Source organism: Columba livia, chromosome Z, assembly GCF_036013475.1.
Source record: "Columba livia isolate bColLiv1 breed racing homer chromosome Z, bColLiv1.pat.W.v2, whole genome shotgun sequence".
Taxonomy (NCBI): domain Eukaryota; kingdom Metazoa; phylum Chordata; class Aves; order Columbiformes; family Columbidae; genus Columba; species Columba livia.
This window is the reverse complement of record NC_088642.1, coordinates 83167111-83188417: the sequence shown is the minus strand read 5'-3', so window position 1 is coordinate 83188417 and position 21307 is coordinate 83167111. Positions and strand designations below refer to the sequence as shown.

Genomic DNA, 21307 nt, shown 5'->3' with positions numbered 1-21307 from the left:
CCAATGTGGTTTTAGAATTCATGTTTCATTGCATGCAGAATTAAAAGTAGAGAAGATACGAAGCAGTAGCGCAAAGTCTAAGACAGTGTTTGACCTGTGGGGCAACAGAACTACGTTTGCTGTGCTACTAGGAGATTTTGACTTAAGATACTAGGAATCTCTATATTGGTCCATGTGTTCCTGGCCATATGTAATTGAAAAGCGGAGACTGGGACTTTGGGGAGGGACATCTGAACTAGCAAAATTTTCAAGAGATGTGTGATTTCTTAGGGGTTGTGTGCAGAGTTGAGCTACTTCCCCTGTGTTTCACAATCACCTGCATGAAGGGTATCTTTGCGAATGAGCCAAAATATTGCTCAGTACTTCTCCATGAAAGAGTTTTAGTACATACCTACCAAAAATAATCTCTGGATTCTGCGTTTATGTTTTCTCTATCACACTCAGTGCTGATGCAATTATGCTGCAGCCCAGAATCTCCCCATAACTGAATGACAAATGCACTTTTATCTCAGCAAATAGGATGAAGTGATGTATTTCTCAGTGACTTAGTTAAATGAGAATTTCTAGATGAGCCAATATTTTTCAAAGAACTTGTGAAACAAAGACCAGATATTTTTCAGAAGGGAATGGTAGGTTCAGACTCCAGGACCGAGAGGAAATGAATGATTGATACCTAATAATCAAAACCATTTGCAGCGCTGGGGATCGTTACCTCCTACTGCACAGCCTTTCAATCTTTGCCTCTTTGATCATTCTCTCTGAACAGACCCCTGTTCCTGGTGCCTGTCCAACAATATCAGGAATTCATCAACGTCCTCCAGTTTCAAGTTACGAACTACTGCGTCAGAGTTTGTGCTACAAGCATTTTACAGGATGCTGAGAGCCACCACTGGGATGACTACAAAGCTTTTTATGAGGTGCGAGGTTAAGTTTACTGTGCCTCCCTTTTACAAAATGTGTTTCACTGGTTGCCAGCTCTCTGACTAATTAGAAGCATAAGATCAGCATTATTTTTACATAGAGATTCTTGGAATTTGCTATTTTGGAATATCTTATTATTGCAGGCAAGTGTCTCTGTAGAAACGATGTAGGAAAACAGTCATTTAGAAATGAGATAAATCATTATCATGGAGTGCCTGTGTCATTTGCTTAATAAAACATTGTGTGTTGAGTCCAGGGTGCTTATATAGAACTCAGTAAAGAAAACACCATCATTTTAACTCTTCTTTTCATAGAAAATGTGACATATGAAAATGAAAGACAACTTTTCTTCTCCTGCACATTTTTTAATCTGATTTTTTTAATTTTTATTTTCAATTTGTTCTCCTTTTACCTTTTGTGAGTGAAGGATGTGATAAAGAAAGCTGACCAATGTAGTTACATCTAGCATTCAACAATATATTTCTGAAGTACCTAGTGCTATTTCACCTGCATTTTGAAGTCTTACCCTATTGTTCTAATGACTCTGTGAAAAAAAAACATAAGGATCAAGTGAATTATTGTAATTTATTGGGTTTTTTTCATCCCAGTTAAATGCAGTCATAGATTTACATATACGGTTTGAAGTTATTTTCACTTATTTCAGTATAAAGTGAAAGTATTATATGCTTTTTTTCAATAATAACTGAGATCTCATGGAGACAAAGTCCCGCCCTTCCTTAAATCATTTGTTGTGTGAGAGAATTAGGATGTTTTTGTTGAACATTTCCTAAAACTCTTACAAGAGAGAAAATTCTGTGTAATACATGTATTCTACAGAAGTAATATAAAACGTGCTGAGTCAGTGACAAAAATATGTACTGGACAGGTGATTCACACCTTAATAATCTAAGTAATCTATGAAAATGCCCATCCCTCAAAGACAAGTAAATAAGCATTTTACTTTTGTTTGAATGTAAGCCCAGATGTCCTGGGTTGAGTAAGTAAGTAAAGTAAAGTAAGAACTTTAGTGGCTTTTGGCAACTGATAAATCATGATGTGATCACCACTGCTTGTAGGCCATATGGTGCTGTGTCCTGTTTATTGGTGACCAAATAACTGTTCACTGTGGAGAAAACCTAATCACCAGCTGTAACTGTCTGAAGAGGAAGGAGTATGGGTTAGATAAGCAATTTTATCATCCCTGATCAGAAATTATGTGTGTAGGAAGAGATGAAGAAAGCTGGTGTGTCAGCTCTATATGCTTGCAGGTCTTGATGTGAGAAGTATGTAATTTTACATTGTTGCTCTGCTCTTTTTACTGCGCCATGGGCCACGGCCCAAGGATGGACCATGATCCACTCAGAGCTTTGGTAGGCATCCCAATGGAAGAAGTTGGTGTAAGACATATTGCTTGTTATGAAATTTCTAGCAGCAAGTGTGAGGCTCTGCCTCCAAGTCGTGCACATCCTGCTGTCACGGTCCATTCGGTGATAGACTCGTGATGGTTCTTTTACCTTGATCTCAGAGCGCAAAATTAAGGCAACCAGAATGCCAAGGGGTTATAATTCAATCAAGCAGTGTTACTTTATTAATTTGCCCGTAAAGCGGCACACAATGGAGAAAGAGAGTAAGAAAGAGAAAAGGGAAAAGAAATGGGGAAAAGTAAGAGTAAAGATGAGAAATAAGGTTGTGTTTATCGCCAGTCCAGTTCAGAAGCTCCCTCTGGTCTCTGGGTCCCGTAGAGTCCAGCCGGTCCTCCGTTGTGGTTCGGGATCCTCTGGTGGGAAGGTCTTCAACGGTGTCAATTCTGGAGTCATCTCTTATGCTTCTTCACCCCCCTCACTCCCATTGTTTCGGGCCAGTCTCCGCCTTGATTTCACAATCCAGGCTCATACTGCGCAAGCTCGGAAGATTCACGCTTTCTTTTGCCAACACTTACATGTCCAGCATTCACGGCTCTTTCTCTGGTCCACTGGGTGACCTCAGGACCCTTGGTGAGCTTCTGGGCATGCTCCTTTTCATTGGCCATTGTTTGGGGCAGCAGGTGGGGGACACGTGTAACTGAGGCTGCAGGTGAGAACACATCTTCTGGATGGCAGCTGTTGTCCCTGGGTCAAAGAGACCCTCATGACAACAGCTTTCAGGAGGCGGGGGCTCCTTTGGCTGAAGCAGCAGGCAAAGTCCACACAGCAGCCGTTGTTAGTAGCAGCCCCCGCGTATCAGAGAAACAGTGCAACACAATGCTTCTCCTCAGGCCTCTCTCCAAGTCATTGTCCATGGGTTCTTTCTGTCTCAGCTTCAGTTCTCTGGGTTCTTGGTGGCGATGGTCAGGCAAATACTGCTCCATCTTCAGACCGACTCTCACACCTACTGAGCTCAGGAACAAGAGCAGCTTGGAGCCACGCACCAGAAGACATTGCCAGCCATCAAGAGCAGGCTCTGGTATGAGCTCGAGTGGGAGCACTTGAGTCAGTGCCTCACAACCCTTGATGTATTTTCAGTGTGATCAACAGCACCATAATCTTGGTTCTTTAAGGGGAAAATGCACTTGGCTTTCTGCTTGCCCCTTGAGAAGCCTGGCTCTTGAAACTGATTTTGGTCAGGACCCTCATTACCCTGACCCCTTCTTCCCCCAGGTTTGAGTATTACATGCAACTATGAAAGGTTCAGTCCTCATCTATAAATCTTGAATCCTTTTATAGAGGAAAAAGATACCTTCCCTTGTGCTCCCACAAAATAAGCAAAACATCACCCATTCTTTGGTTTTGCATGCATGAATAGAGGAGAAGGAAGAGGAAGAGGAAGAGGAAGAGGAAGAGGAAGAGGAAGAGGAAGAGGAAGAGGAAGAGGAAGAGGAAGAGGAAGAGGAAGAGGAAGAGGAAGAGGAAGAGGAAGAGGAAGAGGAAGAGGAAGAGGAAGAGACTTCTCATTCTTGTATTGTATGCTTAATTACGAACTAAATGGCAATCCTACACTCCAGAGATCACATAGAATCATATAATTGTTTTGTTTAGAAGAGACCCTCAGGATCATCGAGTCCAGCTATAACCTAAATCTAGCACTAAAGCATGTCCCTAAGAACCTCGTCTAAACGCCTTTTAAACCCCTCCAGGGCTGGTGACTCCAGCACTGCCCTGGGCAGCCTGTTCAATGCCCCACAGCCCTTTGGGGAAGAAACTGTTTCCCAGATCCAACCTCAGCCTCCCCTGGCGCAACTTGAGGCCGTTTCCTCTGCTCCTGGCGCTTGTTCCTGGGGAGCAGAGCCCGACCCCCCTGGCTCCAAGCTCCTTTCAGGCAGTTCAGAGATCAGAAGGTCTCCCCTCAGCTCCTGTTCTCCAGCTGAACCCCCCAGGTCCCTCAGCCGCTCCATCACACTTGTGCTCCAGCCCCTCACCAGCTCCGTTCCCTCTTCTGCACTCTCTCTAGTGCCTCAATGTCCTTCTGATGATGAGGGGCCCAGAACTACCCCCAGGATTGGTGGTTTGTCCTCCCCAGGTCCCAGCACAGGGACGGTCACTGCCCTGGGCCTGCTGGCCACCCCAGTGCTGGTACCAGCCAGGATCCTGTGGCCTCTTGGCCACCTGGGCACACGCTGGCTCATGTTCAGCCGCTGTCACTAACACCCCCAGGGCCTTTTCCAGCCGCTCTTCCCCAGCTGCAGCGTTCATGGGGTTGTTGTGACCCAAGGGCAGGACCCGGCACTTGGCCTTGTTGAACTTCATACAACTGGCTTTAGCCCATCCATCCAGCTGGTTCATATCCCTTTGTAGATCATTCCTACCATCTGACATATCAAGACTCCCACCCAACTTGGTGTTGTCGGCAAACTTACTAAGGGTGCATTCAGTCTCCTCATCCAGATCATTGATAAAGAGGTTAAACAGAACTGTCCTGAATACTGAGCCCTGGGGACGCCACTTGTGACCGGCTGCCAACTGCATTTGGCTTCGTTCACCACAACTCTTGGGGCCTGACCCTCCAGCCAGTTCTTTACCCATCACAGATACACCATCCAGGCCATGAGCTGCAGCTTCTCCAGGAGATGCTGTGGGATACGGTGTCAAAGGCTTTAGTGAAGTCTAAGTACACAACATCCACAGCCTTTCCCTCATCTACTGGGTGGGTCACCTTGTCATAGAAGGACATCAGGCTGGTAAAGCAGGACCTGCCTTTCATAAACCCATGTTGACCGGGTCTGATCACTTGGTTGTCTTGTATGTGCCACATGATTGCCACACGGGATGATCTGTCCCATGACCTTTCCCGGCACCAAGGTCAGACTGACAGGCCTGTAATTTTCCAGATCCTCCTTCCAGCCCGTCTTGAGGATGGGCATCACATTTTCCAATTTCCAGTCAACTGGGACCTCCCACTTAGCGGGGACTGCTGATAAATGATTGAAAGTGGCTTGGTGGGCACCTCCACCAGCTCCCTCAGCAACCATGGGTGTATCTCTTCTGGCCCCATAGACTTGTGGGTGTCCAAGTGGTGTAGCAGGTCACCAACCATTTCCCCTTGGATTATTGGGGCTTCATTCTGCTCTCCATCCCTGTCTTCTGCCTGAGAGGGGTGGGTACCTGGAGCACAACTGTTCCGACTATTAAAGACTGAGGCAAAAAAGGCATTTAGTACTTCAGCCTTTCCCTCATCCTCTGGCACTGTGTTTCCTCCACATCCCTCAGGAGATGGAGATTCTCCTTAGCCCTCCTTTCCTTGCCGATGTATTTTTAGAAGCATCTTCTGTTCTCTTTGACAGCAGTAGGCAGGCACAGCTCTAGTTGGGCTTTGGCCATCCTAATTTTTTCCCTGCATAACCTCACAGAATTCTTGTATTCCTCTTGAGCAGCCTGCCCCTTCTTCCAGAGGTCATGAATATAATTTTATATACATCTATCTATCTATCTATCTATCTATCTAGTTAGATGCGAGATATCTATCTATCTATTTAGATGCGAGATATCTATCTATCTATTTAGATAGATAGATAGATAAATAGATATCTATTTAGATAGATAGATAGATAGATAGATAGATAGATAGATAGATAGATAGATAGATGCCTGCTTACTCATGTTTCCTCTGACATGCACCTAATCCAACGGTGGAAACCGGAATTAAAAGAATTATAATCACCATGAGATCACAGAAGGTTTTGAACATCTTTTAGGAAAGTTAAGCAGAGATTTTGTGAGATATGAGATATCTATCTAAATAGATAGATAGATAGATAGATAGATAAATAGATAGATAGATGTAACTTTATTCCCAAGTTCCAGCCAAAGCTCTCTGTTCAATCTGGACAGTGTCCATGTCTGATTACATGGAGCTGCAGTTTCTGTATTCATTTGTTTGGTTTTTTTTGTAGAATGGTAACATCTGAGAAGAAGACTGGTAGAAAATGGTATTATAATTACATTCTAGATAAGAATTTTCTGCATTGTAAATATAAGAACAATGTGTATTAAAATATTTGTTGACTTTCATAGCTAATTTCAGTGCCTGCTTGCTCATGTTTCCTCTGACATGCACCTAATCCAACGGTGGAAACCGGAATTAAAATAATTATAATCACCATGAGATCACAGAAGGTTTTGAACACCGTTTAGGAAAGTTAAGCAGAGATTTTGTGAGATATGAGTAACAAATTTATGGTGATGTGGGCTGTGAGCTGAGCCCTGAAAGCACAGTTCGGAGTCTGGGTTCAGGGTCTGGCTGGTGGAGTGCCCCCAACACCCAGTTCTCCAGATGACATTTTCAAACTGAGCTTTTAGCGCAGGAGACATCTGCCGTAGCTTTGGGAACTTATGTTTTCTAATAGTCAAAGAATAAAGAATTGTCTGTTCAAAGATAATATTGAGTGGCTTCTGTAATAAAGCGCAGCTGGTTGTTTCTTGATATATAAGCTAAATAAAAACTCGCATCTGTTTGTATTATACGAAGCCTGCAAAAATAGCAGATGTTTACCAGTGGAATTGTCTAGAAATTGCAACAAATAGAAAAACAGGTCAGAAAAGGGGAATGAATCGCATTAAATCTTCAGTGAAACTGTGGCTTCTGCAGTGGAGGTACAATGTTAGAAAAGGAGTGATATTCAATTTACTGCTTTAAATTAAGTAGAGCAGAGTAAATTAAGCCATTCTTGCTTATAGTTACAGGGTTAAAAGGTAAAACTTGCCAGCATTCAGTTACTCAAAAAAATAAATACCCTATGTTAGAAAATTAATTTGGAATTATATTTCTCTTTGTTAAGGCTGCATAGCTTTTAAAAAAATTTAACTGGTTTTTGAAATTGAAAGATATGACCAAAATAAATTGGTTTTCATTAGGCATTAATACTAATTATTTTTTACATGGTAAGTTTATTCCAGAAGAGTTGAAATGTATTTGCAAAGAAAGGTAAATGTTAGTAAAAAGTCTGTAAGATAGGCTTAGGGTTTTTTTTTCTAGATAAAATCTATTGGAATGTATCTCAAGAGTAATCTTGGTAATATGCCTAAGAAAACCAGACTTATAGAAATGTACTGAAGTTTGAGTTACGCAAAGTTATGGAGTAAATGTGTACTTTCATATGAAGATGTTTCAGTATATCACTCAATAATATTGTAATTTTATTTCACATAAGAAAAATAGGAAATTATTTTAAGTATTTTATTATATGAATTTTTGGTTAATATAAGACTACCTGCATGGAAACACTTTGTCAAGTGCTTGATTATTCAAAATATCAGAATGATTTGGTTTGGTTTGCCTGTTGAAAGATGCTGAAAACAGTTCTAAGATGGTAATAATTCTATAAACGAAGAAAATTAGGCATGTAAGTTTCTTTTGAAACTTACCTGTATTACATTTTTCTCTTCTGCATTAGTGAAACTTGGAAAATTGCATGGGTTTGGTTGTTGTTGGTTTTTGTTTGGTTTGGTTTTTGTTTGCTTGGGGCTGTTTTTGTTTGTGGGGTGTGTGGGTTCTTTTGTTTGTTTTGGGAGTTACATGTTTTGTTTTTCTAAATAAGATTTTATATATACCTTTACCAATCATAACTTTAATTACTAGAGCCGTGGTCACAAGTTTGGTACTTTTGTTCATTGTTGTAATTTACCACTTTTTAATCTAAAATACACTTCAAATATTATGTCAGAGAAATACTGAATAATGACAACTTCCAGTAACCTGCTAATGTGGTATGTTTAAAAAGAAGCCAGATTATTTTTTATTATTATTATTAGAGAATGTCTATCAAACTCTTACAGTATTTTAAAGATCATGGGGTTGTTTTTATATTTCTGATAAAGCTAAAATATAAAAAAATTCTTAAAATATTTCTTAACTGCATTGGAATGTGGGAAGTGAAGATTCAAGTCTTTGTTCTGATGTAGCTCAATAATAACGGTATTTTCTGAATAGCTATTAGTTAAAATATTTAAATACGATTTGAACTATAAACTTCTTAGAAAAATTATGGATCAACTGCTGTGATTTTGTCTTTCTGATTTTATCTCTGTGTCCTATTGGGGCGGTTCTGTATAGATAATGAAATATTAATACTAGTGCTGTTTTCTTTCCAGAAAACGTTTAGTTTCATTAAGTAACCATTATACAATTAAAAAAAAAATCTTACTAAAAAATTCTGGGCATCTCTTACTATCAAATTGTTCAGTTGTTTGTTTTTGTTTTCTGCTCTCATTGCACGTCCATTATATACAGGGTGTTTCAAAGAGATGGACCTGATTTCAGAGATACAGTGATTTCATATTGAGTCCATCTTTGTGAAACACCATGTTTAATAAAGTTTCATAATCACAGTCAGATGTGGCAAGTTTGAATCTGGAGAAATTTGTGTGCTCAAGTAATACAAGTAATTATTTTCTTTTGAGGACAAATTGATATATTAAAGTAATCTGACTATTCTAGTGAGTACAGAATACTGTATATGTTTTTAAACTAGACCTATAACACTATGGGTTTTGAGAACAGGTTAATTAAGGCTGAAAGAGGTGAAATGCTGTGGGGTTCTTTTTGTGGCAGAACTCTTGTTTTGTAACTGAAATGGAACATGTGTTTCCTTGCTCATAGAGATATTTCACATCTTGTCAAGAACAGTTTTTCAGTCATCATGTGCCTGAAACTCTTTGGCTATTTTCTTTCAGATTTAAACACTTAGACCTATAGGAACTAAATTACATTTTGGAAGGTGTGTTTTTATTAATAATGTGTGGTGGTTTTGATAGGGAGAAAGATGCTCATTCTCCATCCAGATGTGGCATTACTTCTGCGCTGCTCTTCGTCATGATCTATGGACTATTCTATCTCCCAAGAAAGCCCAGGAGATTCTTACAGATGTTCTAGAGCAATCTTTGGCTATGCTGTCCTCCAGATATTGTCAGGCCTGCCCCAGTTACAAGAGAACGCCACAAATCAGGTAACAGTTGTATATTTAATGCACACTTTAAATGGATAGAATAAGTAAATCTTATTTTTCTGTTATGCACTGCTTTTATTCAAATTTAAATTTTAATGAACACAGCAGAGGGAGTAGACACAACTTATGTATCTTGATGTTCATTTCAATTCAATACATTTTGTATATTTAAGTATATTTGGTAGTCATATACTAAACTAGGCAGAATCAAAGACCTCCTTGGAGTTCTTGGTGAAATTGTTCCATAAACTGCTTGAATGGTTTGGAAGTGTCATGATGAACCATGTGTTGAGGAGTCATGATGCGACTGAAAACGTGGGTAGAAACGGCAGCATCAGGATTAGTAATCGTGCCGTTGATGGCTGAAGAAAACTCCATGTGTTCTGATAGAATTTGGGTTTTCTTAGGGCTTCTCAAGTGAAAGAGCTATGAGGTCACATCAAAAGATTTGCAGGAATAAAACCAGTGGTACAGAAGGAGGGAGGAAAAAGGGGCTATCCCTTTTTCTGTCATTTTAGGAAATGTGAAGCCGCAAGTTCTCCTAATTGGGATTCTTATGTTTTGACAGAAGACTCTCGCTAAGAAATACTAAAGCACGTCTCCAGGTCAAAGCTTACCCTACCCTTTCTGCCCTTTCTCTTCCTAGCCAATTTCTTGTTTGACTGAAGAAATCAGCGTATTTCTCATCCTGCCCCTTTGCTATATACGTTTTCTGTATGAATATGGTCCTCTGTTTAGATTTTGAAAGTGGCGCAGTCCATGGTGGCCACGGGAGTTAAAAACTTAACACCCGTCATTTGTAGGAGATGAGAGACACTCAGTAAAGATACGTCCTGTGTGAGCTAAGAGTTATGTGTGGTCATCGTAACTCTTGTGAAAAGGAGCAGTGTCATGGAAGCTTAAGTAATTCGCACAAGTTCATGTTTTTTGAGTAGATGAGAAGAAAACCAAAGTTTTATTCTACATATCAGAATACCTGTTTGTATGCTCTATTCCTGCACTAATGTGCCATGATTACGCTCTTATATATCTTCATGTACAGACAGGTTTCCTGGAAACTTTCCTGGACATTTCCTGGAAAAAAAAAAATATTGCCCTGAAATATGAAGAATATGTATTTTTACAGTATTTCTTAAATGTAGTATTGGTCAATTCTGTAGGAATTTGCTTCAACATATTGAATAAGGAACTTTGTACATTGTCATTTTGTAGAGAAGCAATTTTATTTAATCAGGTGATTCCCAAATTTCTCAGTAGATGAACTGAATTATGCAGTCATGCCCACAACAACAACAACAACAATAAAAGTAATATAATTTAATATATTTTTGTTACAGAAGTTTTAATTTTTTTTTTAATAACACTGTGCTTTGGTGGGGGGATCTTTTCTCCCAATGGTCCTTAAAATGTTAGAGATCTGATCTGTAATACAGACAAATGTCTGTTAATGTGCATTTGCCTAGATTTCCCCCAAATAAGATGATTCTTAAAAATGCAGATGATTGCATTGACTTTCAGGTACTTAGGTACTTTTTTCAATCCAACCTCATGCCTGCCACACATTTTGTGTTATCCACCTGTTTCCTCTCTGTTGTGTGAGATAATGTGATAGTTTGGGTTCTTGCTGTTGTTTAGGCCAATGACCCCGATGCTCTGCCAGCTGATATCAAGAGGTAACAGATTACTGACTCGGAAACGTTCCACATCATAACATGGTGCAGCTAAAGTTTTGAGAATTGAAGGTTTAGTTCACTTGTCAGGCTTTTTTCCTCCATCAGGATTTGAAAATAGTGTGTACATTCTAATTACACACTGCCGTAAAGAAGAAGAAATTTAATCTTATCTAGTTGTAGTTTAGAAGGTAAGTTGTTCCCATCTAGTAGCATTATCCTTTTACCTAGTTTCAATAACAACTTTTTGGGCAAACACTGAGTTTCTTTGGTGTACTGGATTCAGAATTCCTACACCACTGGTAGAAGGTAAAATTTGAAATCCATGCTATGTTGTTTGTATTTTCTGTTATCAAAGGGACACTCTAACTGAAATTTACCGCTATCCTGATGTCCAAAGTAATGGTTTTTGGGGTTTTTTTTGTTTTTTTTTTTCCCCTACAGAATTGATATTGCAGCAATATTGATGTCCACTGAGGAGATGCTCTGGTCCGTTTGTAGCTCTGTGCAGGAGTTTCTGAATCCACACGAAGACAAGGATCTCAAGATCTATACAATACACAGCCACTGCAATAGTCTGCTCTCTGTGCTGGCTATTTTAACTTCACCACTGAAGAATTTGTATGAGTGAGTATCAAAGAAATGTTCAGTTTGCAATAAATTGTTTCTTGAGCTTATATGGATAGATCTACAAGGTGAATAATTGTGTTGAAATACAAATGCAATGCATAGTGTTGACACATTTTTATAACCTTTGACTACTTCCTTACTTGGTCTCGAACTTATCTTTATGATCTTACCTAAAGCCCCATTATATCTGCTGAGATCTGGATTGAACTTCCATACTGCACATTTTTTCTCTGGTGATAACATAGACCATAGTGAATGTCTGGTTTGATTTCCTCTGTAACGCAAACAGTAGAATTTCATTAGTAATTACTGTCCCTAATTTGCAATTTACTGTTCAGTTAGGACACATCTTGTTAGAAGTGGTTTAAAGACATTTTCTACTATGGTACCAAAGCCTTTGGTAAAGTTTTCTAGGACTTAGTCACTCATACAATTGAAAACTTTTCATCATCTTCCTTGATCAGATTTATCTACCTTCAGCTTCTAGGTAAATCAGAATGTTCTGCCGTCATCCCATAATAATTCTATAAGTACTGGAATTTAAAGATCATTTACCGAAATGTTCATCTGTTTACATGACCAGTATGCTTCAAAAATATTAAACATAGTCTGAAAGAGTATAGAGTGCCCATCATTACAAAATTCTGTCACGCTACTTGCACTTGCACTAAGTCTTTAATTTCTTTCTCATGCTAAGCATTCTGCTGCAAATTGGGTTTAAGAGAGAATACAAAGTGATATCGCAAATCAAAACGACAACAAAACCCAAAACTAAGAAAGCCAAATCCTGTTCAGCTGGCTTTTACTTTATTACTCTAGATAAAAATATTCTGGGTAATACTAGTGATACAAAGAGGAGGTTGGAGACCTCTTCCATTTAAGCTTCTTTAAATATTTTTTTGTCATTCGTGGGCTTATTTTAATGTTGTAGGCTCTGAGAAACATGCAAAAGGGGATTGTGACTGGATATTTGATCTTATACAATGCAGATTCATGAAAAAAATAGCAATTAAGAAGGTGACTCATGGACGGGTTCGGTAGCCCTGCCGCGGCAATAGCAGTGGAGGCAGGAATGGACATTGTGGTGTCTTTGGCTGGTTCTGCTGTAAACTTGGACATTTCACCTTTTCTTTATGAAAGCCTTTAGAATGGTGGACTAAAATAAATATATAGTATAATCTGTTCCTTTTAGCTATTCTAGCCTTCTCCAGCTACCCGTGTTGTTTACAGATCTATCTGTGTCTGGAGCAGTGAAAAGTGTGCACAAATTGAGAAGTCACTGAGTTCCAGAACAAAGTGCCAATGGAGGGAGTGGGGCAGCATATTTTGTATTAGTGTAAAATGCCACAGATTAACAACCTGGTCATATAGGTTTCATATTTAGGCATATAAATTTCAGTATCCTAACTTACTTTTCTAGAGATCAAAAGCTTGACATATGCAGGATGTAGCAGCTCATTTAATTTACTAGAAAGTACTCTGCAAATCATAACCAAAATCTGGCAGCTTTGTTTAAGAATACGAAAAAATGTCATATTTTGTTATCTAGTTACAAAAATAATACGCTAAAAAACATTGTTAGAGAGATGATGCATGTTTTTCAGTAAGTGAAAAAATATACTTTTCGTGAAGTGCGTATTCAGAACTTTGTTTTTCAAAACCTGTGAAACTCCTGTCTTAAAACAGTGATTTTATATGGTATGTTTCATTACAGCCAATATTTGTCAGGTAACCCAACCCAGTGTCCAGAATACAGAGGAAAACCAGATTTACCAAATTAGCTTCTTGAATGACTGTATCCATTTGGCCGCACTTTCATATACTGAATTTTATGTTGAATTCTTTGATCCATTATTTACTGAGTTGTGTGTAGTTCATCCTGTTAAGAATGTATCACTAACAAATTTAGACGTTGTGCTTGATTTTAAAGGAATACTAATCCTTCATCAGTTCTCTTTAGAATTATATCTGTACAATCAAAATTTCCATCTGTTAGCTTGGCTCTATATCTTTATGAACTTTGGTAAAATTAACTGCAAGTGAAATAAAGATTTTTCTTTTAAATCTATCATGCTCTCTTTTGGTACTAGAAGATTTCCCTGCAGGGACTAGGTTTAAATTAATCTTTAGACTGCTTAGGAAAGTTTTGTGTAATCATAAAAGCGGTGATGACAGAACATTGTTTTCCAGGAGCTGTCTAATAATAGGACTGGCTCTTTTCCAAGTTACTAGAGATGCTGTATTAACTATTGTTTCCAGGGAATTAAAATTATTCAAGATTCTTTATTATGTTGTTGAAATGCAACAAAATCGTAGGGGTGTTGAAACATTAATAACATACTTAACTTCAAATAAAGTGATTCTGGCATAGCCTTCCTTCTTCCTAATGTTGTGATCAAACATTGTACATTCTGCTATCACTTAGAGTTTCTCTTTTGTAGGACAAGGTTACTTAGGCCTGGTCCCAAACTCACATGTGCGTCTCGGGTCATCAGTTTTTAATACTTATTTTTCTGTGCTTCATTTTCCTCCATCGCTCTCTGGCCTTCCTGAAGTAACTTTAGCATAACAGAAGTGTTGGTTGGAAAGGGCTGCTGGAGGTCATCTAGTCCAACCTCCTTGGTGACAACCTTTCTGTTAGAGAAGATCGTAACGAGTAAGGTGGATGCACTTTTTTGTGATTTGGTACTATGAATTATTATATGTTACTTTCTCAACAAGAAATCAGGTGAATGACTTGAATGCTGAGAGGAGAATTTAGAGGTTCTTTTCATAAAAATGCTGTCTATTGAGTAAAAATACCTGCCATTCCATTTTAAAAACTGAAAGTATTAATCTAAATGTTAACATATGAGAGTTATAATTCATGAAATTGCTTTTTAGCTATGTTTATTCCATATACAGAGCTAAATCCTTTAAAGTCTACAAGGAAATACCATTAGGATGCATCTTGTTGGCATCTCATTTTTTCACACCTGCACTGGGGCTTACAAGATCAATTCTCACCTTGTCACACTCTGCTGAAGAATAAAACCACCGTCGCTTGGAATCTTGCTGTGGTATTAAATACTTTCACAGATGCTATCCACTGCTTTGAGACTATAGGCAGCTGCTTTAACATAACTAGTAGTCAAAACAAATTTCCTACTAGCTATTATTATACTTCTGTCAGAAGAGTAGTTGAATTAAACTGTCTGGCACAGAGTTGGGTTTTCCTGGCAAGAATTACATAGCCAGCAGTGGGCACTGAGAAATACTGGCACCAGAATTGTTGTATTATCCTTAGATGCTTGATTTTTTTCATAGCATTTGAAGTTATCGTAATATTTAAACAACCTTTAGAGCCCTCAGGTGATCTCCATCTCACTTTGAAAATTTGTGTAGAGGTTTCGTTATAGGCCTCAAAGTCCAAAAGTGTAGTATCCCCTGTGTCTGTCCTTAGGACACAGCGAAGAAACACACTTAACAAGCTGCTTTAGCCCAGAATTCTCTCAAACAGTTCAAACACTATCAGTAGGCAAGATGTGGTCTTTTTTATCCGATTTCTACCAAAACTGTATTTATCATGCTTTCTTGTAGGAGGATGCTTCTATGCTTTGCTGTATTAAGAAAAATATTTCAGAGGATGAGAGACAATAAAATTTTTCCCTTCGGTTTTCTCACAATGTTGAAATAGTTGTCTTTTAAATAATTATTTTCTAGTTTAAGTTCTCCATTTATCTATATTAGAATCAGCTTTATTTTTAATCTTCAGGTTTTCGTGAATTCATGAAGCACAAACTCACGATTTGCTAATCCTGCTCAGATATTGCTTACTCAAGGTCATTTTGAACCCTGTAGTAAATTCTTACTACTGATTTTGTTTGATTAGTAAAATTAATTTCCAAGTAAATCATTCTATCTCTTGTAGAAGTTCAGAAGCTCTACACCTGTCTTTCTCATTGAAAAGTGTAATTCTCTCTCATCTTTTATCTGGGGTCTTGTTGGCAGACAGTGACTGTATAGCATTTTATATAGTATATTACAGACTGTAGCTACACTTCTTAATTACGTATATGCAGCCATGAAAAAATAGTTTAAAAATAATTTAAAATAATTAAAGGACAAAACACAAATACTATTAATGCACACTATAAGAGGAGATTTTACCTTTTAAATAAGGAGTTCCTGAAGACTCCGATGCATTTCTGGGGCCAATATTATTCAATATATTCATTAACGATTTAGACGAGGGAATAGAGTGTACTATCAGCAAGTTTGCTGATGACACTAAGCTGGGAGGAGTGGTGACACTGGAAGCTGTGCTGCCATCAGAGACCTGGACAGGATGGAGAGCTGGGCGGGGAATAACCTGATGAAATTTAACAAGGGAAAGTGTAGAGTCCTGCCTCTGGGCAGGAACAACCCCAGGTTCCAGTATAGGTTGGGAAATTACATATTAGAGAGCAGTGTAGGGGAAAAGGACCTGGGGGTCCTGGTGGACAACAGGGTGACCATGAGCCAGCACTGTGCCCTTGTGGCCAGGAAGGCCAGTGGCACCTGGGGTGGATTAGAAGGGGAGTGGTCAGTAGGTCAGAGAGGTTCTCCTGCCCCTCTACTCCGCCCTGGTGAGACCACATCTGGAATATTGTGTCCAGTTGTGGGCCCTCAGTTCCAGCAGGACAGGGAACTGCTGGAGAGGGTCCAGCATAGGGCAACGAAGATGATTAAGGGAGTGGAGCACCTCCCTTATGAAGAAAGGCTGAGGGAGCTGGGTCTCTTTAGTTTGGAGAAGAGGAGACTAAGGGGGGACCTCATTAATGTTTATAAATATATAAAGGGTGAGTGCCATGAGGATGGAGCCAGGCTCTTCTCGGTGGCCAACAATGATAGGACAAGGGGTAATGGGATCAAGCTGGAACACAAGAGGTTCCGCTTAAATTTGAGAAGAAACTTCTTCTCAGTGAGGGTGCCAGAGCACTGGAACAGGCTGCCCAGGGAGGTTGTGGAGTCTCCTTCTCTGCAGACATTCAAAACCCGCCTGGACATGTTCCTGTGCGACCTCACTTAGGCGTTCCTGCTCCAGCAGGGGGATTGGACTAGATGATCTTTTGAGGTCCCTTCCAATCTCAAACATACTGTGATACTGTGATACTGTGATTTCCATTCTGTATTTAGATCCACTCTCACTGTTTCCGTGTTGTAGCAGCAGCTTTTTTAAGTCTTGTAAAAGGATCTCTTGTCCCAAGAAAGTCCTCATGTCTTTTCCTGAGGTATTTTTAAAAGTCCTTCTACTCTTACAATAGAAATAGAAGTAGAAAGAGCACTGACCCAAAATTGGGAGTGTCATTGAATCACTTCGGAAAGTAAAGGAAATATGTCACAAATGAGTTCTGTAGAAGTGGCATTTTTAAAAGTAGTTATCTTCTTTGTATAGCTTACAAAATCCCAGCCGTGATACATAAAGAAACAAGCTTCAGAGAGGGAAAGTTATTAAGAGGAAAAATCACAGCCGTGTAAGCTGAAAAGTTAAGTGCAAAAGGAGTGATAATTGATTATGGTTAATGGATGTAACAGACTCTATCCTGTCTGCTGGAACTGTATTCAGTGTAAATGACAATAAAAACGGAAGAGGCCGAGGGGTATCCATCCATTCCTATCACACACTGTTGCATCCTAGTGGTTGCTGAAGTATTGTACAAATACTGAAATATTTATTATTATTTATTATTAAATAATAATGAATGGAAAATGCTAAAATCTATAATAATTTTCTTATAATTATATATATTTTAGTCATATAATATCATTAATTAACAAAAAAAGTCAACTTTTAGTATCAGTGGATTGGACACATCTGATTTTTGCTTCTCACATCCTTTAGGTAAGAGAAGTCATGCAAAAGTGACATAAACCAAGCTTATCTAATTGTTCAGTAGTCATTAGATTTGAAAACAGTGTTTTTTCAGTCAGTATTTTATTTCTCAGAAGCCAGTGAAGGTCCAGCTTCTGATTCAAATATTTGTCCAGTTCAATCCAAAGTCTGTATCTACTTGCGTGTTATTCGGAAGAGAATCATTATAATTATTTCAAAACGTATTTTACTTACAATTATAATAAAAGTATAGATAATATGTATTATGCAGAAAGAAAAGAGCTGTAGAAATAAATGTCTGAAGAGCAATTTGCTTGTTCAGTGCATTTTCAATTGCAGTTTGAAAATGTGCTACCTAGGAATAAAAATGTGAAGAACACTGCTTTTAACAGCACTGACAGTGCTAGATACCAGGTTTCAAAGACTGAAACTAAATAAGATAAAGAATGACATTTTTAACAGTACATAAGTTAAATAAATTTGCAATTATGTGTACGTGTATATATATTAGTATCATCTATCTTAGGGGATTTTCTGTCTTCTATTTATACATATTTAGTACTAGGGATCCAAAGCAATCTTCTGTCTTCCATGTAATTCAGAAGTGTTTGTTTTCTTTCAGGACATTTCTGGACAATTCTGATGAACATCTTCCTCAAGATTTTTCAAAAGTCTTTTACCATCCGTTACACTGGTTATTCTGCATACCATCATCCTGTTCTTCCTTACTCAAGTGAGTATCAAAAATCGATTGCTGTAAAAGAATCACCAGATAGTCAACATCATTAATCAAATACTGTTACATTTTAAAGAATATATCTGAATAAATGTCTAATTAATATTCTGATTTTTAAAAAATGGAGATATTTTTTAAAATTCATTGCTGTTATCTGTTCTTTACACTTTTAAGAGTCCATAAGAAAGCTCACACTAAAAGCAGTGCACTGTGTAGCTTTTTGCTAGTATATTAATTATGTTTGATATTTGAATATCTGTAAGGTTTAGGTTTTCTTGCTTTAATTAAAGAGTGACAATAATGTAGTTCAGCACAGTTGCTGTTTTGAAAGACATAATTAAAGGGGAGGTAAAGAATGTATGCCTCTCTGTTTATGATTGCTAGTTTAAAAAAAGGTCTGATATATAAATAACTCATTGAAAAATATGCTGCTTGATCGTAGTTGATTTTTTGGGAGATTACTGCATGATTAGAGGCAAAAGCTTAATTTTTTTTTCTGTGTCACTGCATATAATGACGAGATACATATGAGACATATGCTACCAGCTGTGCTGTCATTCCCTTTCTAATTTTGAACCTGAATCACTGCCACACCAGTGCAGATCCTCTCCTAACCCCTTCACCTCCTCCTCCTCTTCAGAAGTTATTTCCTGAGAGATTTTCACTCTCCATCTTCATGAAAAGCTGCTTTTTTGAGTTCTTATTGTGTTTCTTGAGAAAGTGTTGTTATATTTTTGAGGAATACGTTATCATTTGAGCGGTGACCTATGGTGACCTATTGAAGACCAGTGTTCTGTGGGTTTATTACCTCTTACCTCGTGCATGCAATGTCTTGTACCTTGTACATCACAATACCTTCCCTATGATTTTGCCCTTTACTGCATAAAAAACGCTGATTTCTCTCCGTAGCCTTCACTACGTGTCAACAGAACTGTTGTCTCCTTCCCTGGAGCCTCTGGTTCCTTCTGAACCACAGTCAACTGTATGGTTGGCTAACTCAAGCACCAAACAGCCTGAATAACAGTTGAATTCAGAATGTGTCCTTTTCTCTGCTTGAAATATTAATCTAAGGTTTCCTAAAGCTTGGAAGGTTGTGTGTTTGTGGGATGTCTACCTCGAGCTTCAAGGAAATTTGTTGGTGTTTTTCTATGTTATGCATGGGTGGAGAAGGAGAGGAGAAGGGGGATACAGGAGAGGGAATGACTGCATGATCACTTAAAAGAGATCTACTCTATTTCTGGGAAAATTTATACTTTATTAAGGGCTCACTGCACCAAGATAAAAAGACAAGGAGCTTTTTGATGCCCTAATCAAAGGCCAGTACTCAAAATTTAAATTAAACTGTATATTATGGGTTTTGGATGATGGCTTCACAAGTGAGTACTTTCTGCTGCGTAGAAATATGTAAAGGAAATCCTGCTACCTGTTCAGTCTGACATACTTCTCTTTTTTGAGGTGGAATTAGCAATTTGCTGTTGCTGTTTATGACAGGTTTGTCTTGAATAAATAGCAGAAAACTATTGCGGAGCTTTCCAGCATTTACATATTTTCCATGGGTGAAAGGTGGGAAAATAAACGTTGAGCACCAAATGGGAAAATGTGGAGTCCAAAAGAAAGCATGTCTCTGAGAAGATACAATTAGTGTGCCTGTGTGAGGACAGTCCATATATATAAAGCCATGTGAACTGTCCCACTGATAATGAGTGAAATATGTTGGTAAAATATTTAATGTTTTCTTTTAAAAACACACCTTTCAGCTTCTCAGGAAAATCAAGGAAAGACCCTCTATATAATGAAGCAATTTGAGAAACATATTCTGAGGTTCAAACTTTGTTATTGGTTTTACACTGTATATTTATGTCACGGAAGCTCTTCTTTCATGAAATATTGCATTTAGAATATTAACAAGACACATTATGTTTAAATAGTGCAGAAAACTATTTTTTTAGAACTTCCTAACTTTTCCTGGATTGTTTTATATTTTTACTTCGTGCATCTAATAAAAATACATATTCATGTAACAAAATTGGAAGTACAGGCCATTGTTCACCTCCCAGGTGTGTCTACCTAATTTTTAACTGAACACTCTAACTTGACATAAATATACCCATTAAGTATTTTCTCTTCCTAAGCTTGATATTTCAAGATAAAGTTTTGCCATTTTCTGAAATTATTTTGTTCACAATTTCATTATTTAACCTGATTTACTATATTATTTTTCATGCCTAACAATGGCTGCAGTCTGTTTTCTTCTGTCTATTTGACTTCAACATCTTAATCAATATTAACACGAATTAGTGTTTATTTGTGTTATAAAATCTTGAACTTATCATTGAGCTTTTCTTTTTTTATGTCTTGGATACTAACCAAGATACCATAGTTGGTTATAAAACTAAGTAATTACTGATAATTTATATTACAGTTCGTTTAGTGGTAATTGTGATGCGTTCTTTGCTTCATTTGGGGTTTATTATAATCATACCATTTGCAAATCAGAGTTCTTTTTTTTTATCTTTTACTGTACAAAACCAAACGTTTTTATGTGTGATATTTATATGTACTTCACCTTTTGTCACTTTCTGTGAGGCTAGTCGTATTTTCACTAGTACCGAGCTACGAGGATGGCAGAACATATGCCTCTCCATATGCACATTACAGAACTTCTCGGTGCATTTATTGGTGCTATCTTCATGGCTGTGGGGAATGTCTGCTATACTTTATTTTTCCTCCAAGTGAGTCACACCATTGTACATTTCAATTTGCAAGAGGCTTAAAGAGCCAAGAGCTGGTGTATATTACAACATGATAACTTCCCATCTGGTCAATGACAGACAAGTTTTATTTCAACTCAAATATTCTAAAAATGGCATTTTCTCAAGTCATTTAAAATATTATCTTTTATGAATCTAATTGACCAAACCGGTCCTTTTTTTTTTTATGGCTTGAAGGCAATGAGTGACGTTATTAGGTGTGATAATGTGGTAATCAAGGGAGGAAAAACTGAAACTGGATTGTATATTTTAACTGGATTAGTGAAGTGTTGAGTTTGCTTTCAGCCACAGCGCTAATTCTAGTGTGAA

At 38.0% G+C, this 21307-nt stretch overlaps 1 protein-coding gene across 2 annotated transcripts in view; it reads left to right on the top strand.

Annotated features, from left to right (window-relative positions):
- Positions 1 to 21307, top strand: part of KIAA0825 (KIAA0825 ortholog) — a 244823-nt gene that overhangs the window by 80738 nt on the left and 142778 nt on the right. For both annotated transcript variants that reach the window (XR_010469181.1, XM_065046958.1), the window contains exons 10-13: positions 767 to 917; positions 9147 to 9337; positions 11452 to 11634; positions 18114 to 18224. Coding sequence is in view for 1 of the 2 variants with exons in the window: in XM_065046958.1 (XP_064903030.1) it covers positions 767 to 917; positions 9147 to 9337; positions 11452 to 11634; positions 18114 to 18224 (636 nt within the window). In the remaining variant the exon portion in view is untranslated. The remainder of the gene's footprint in view (positions 1 to 766; positions 918 to 9146; positions 9338 to 11451; positions 11635 to 18113; positions 18225 to 21307) is intronic.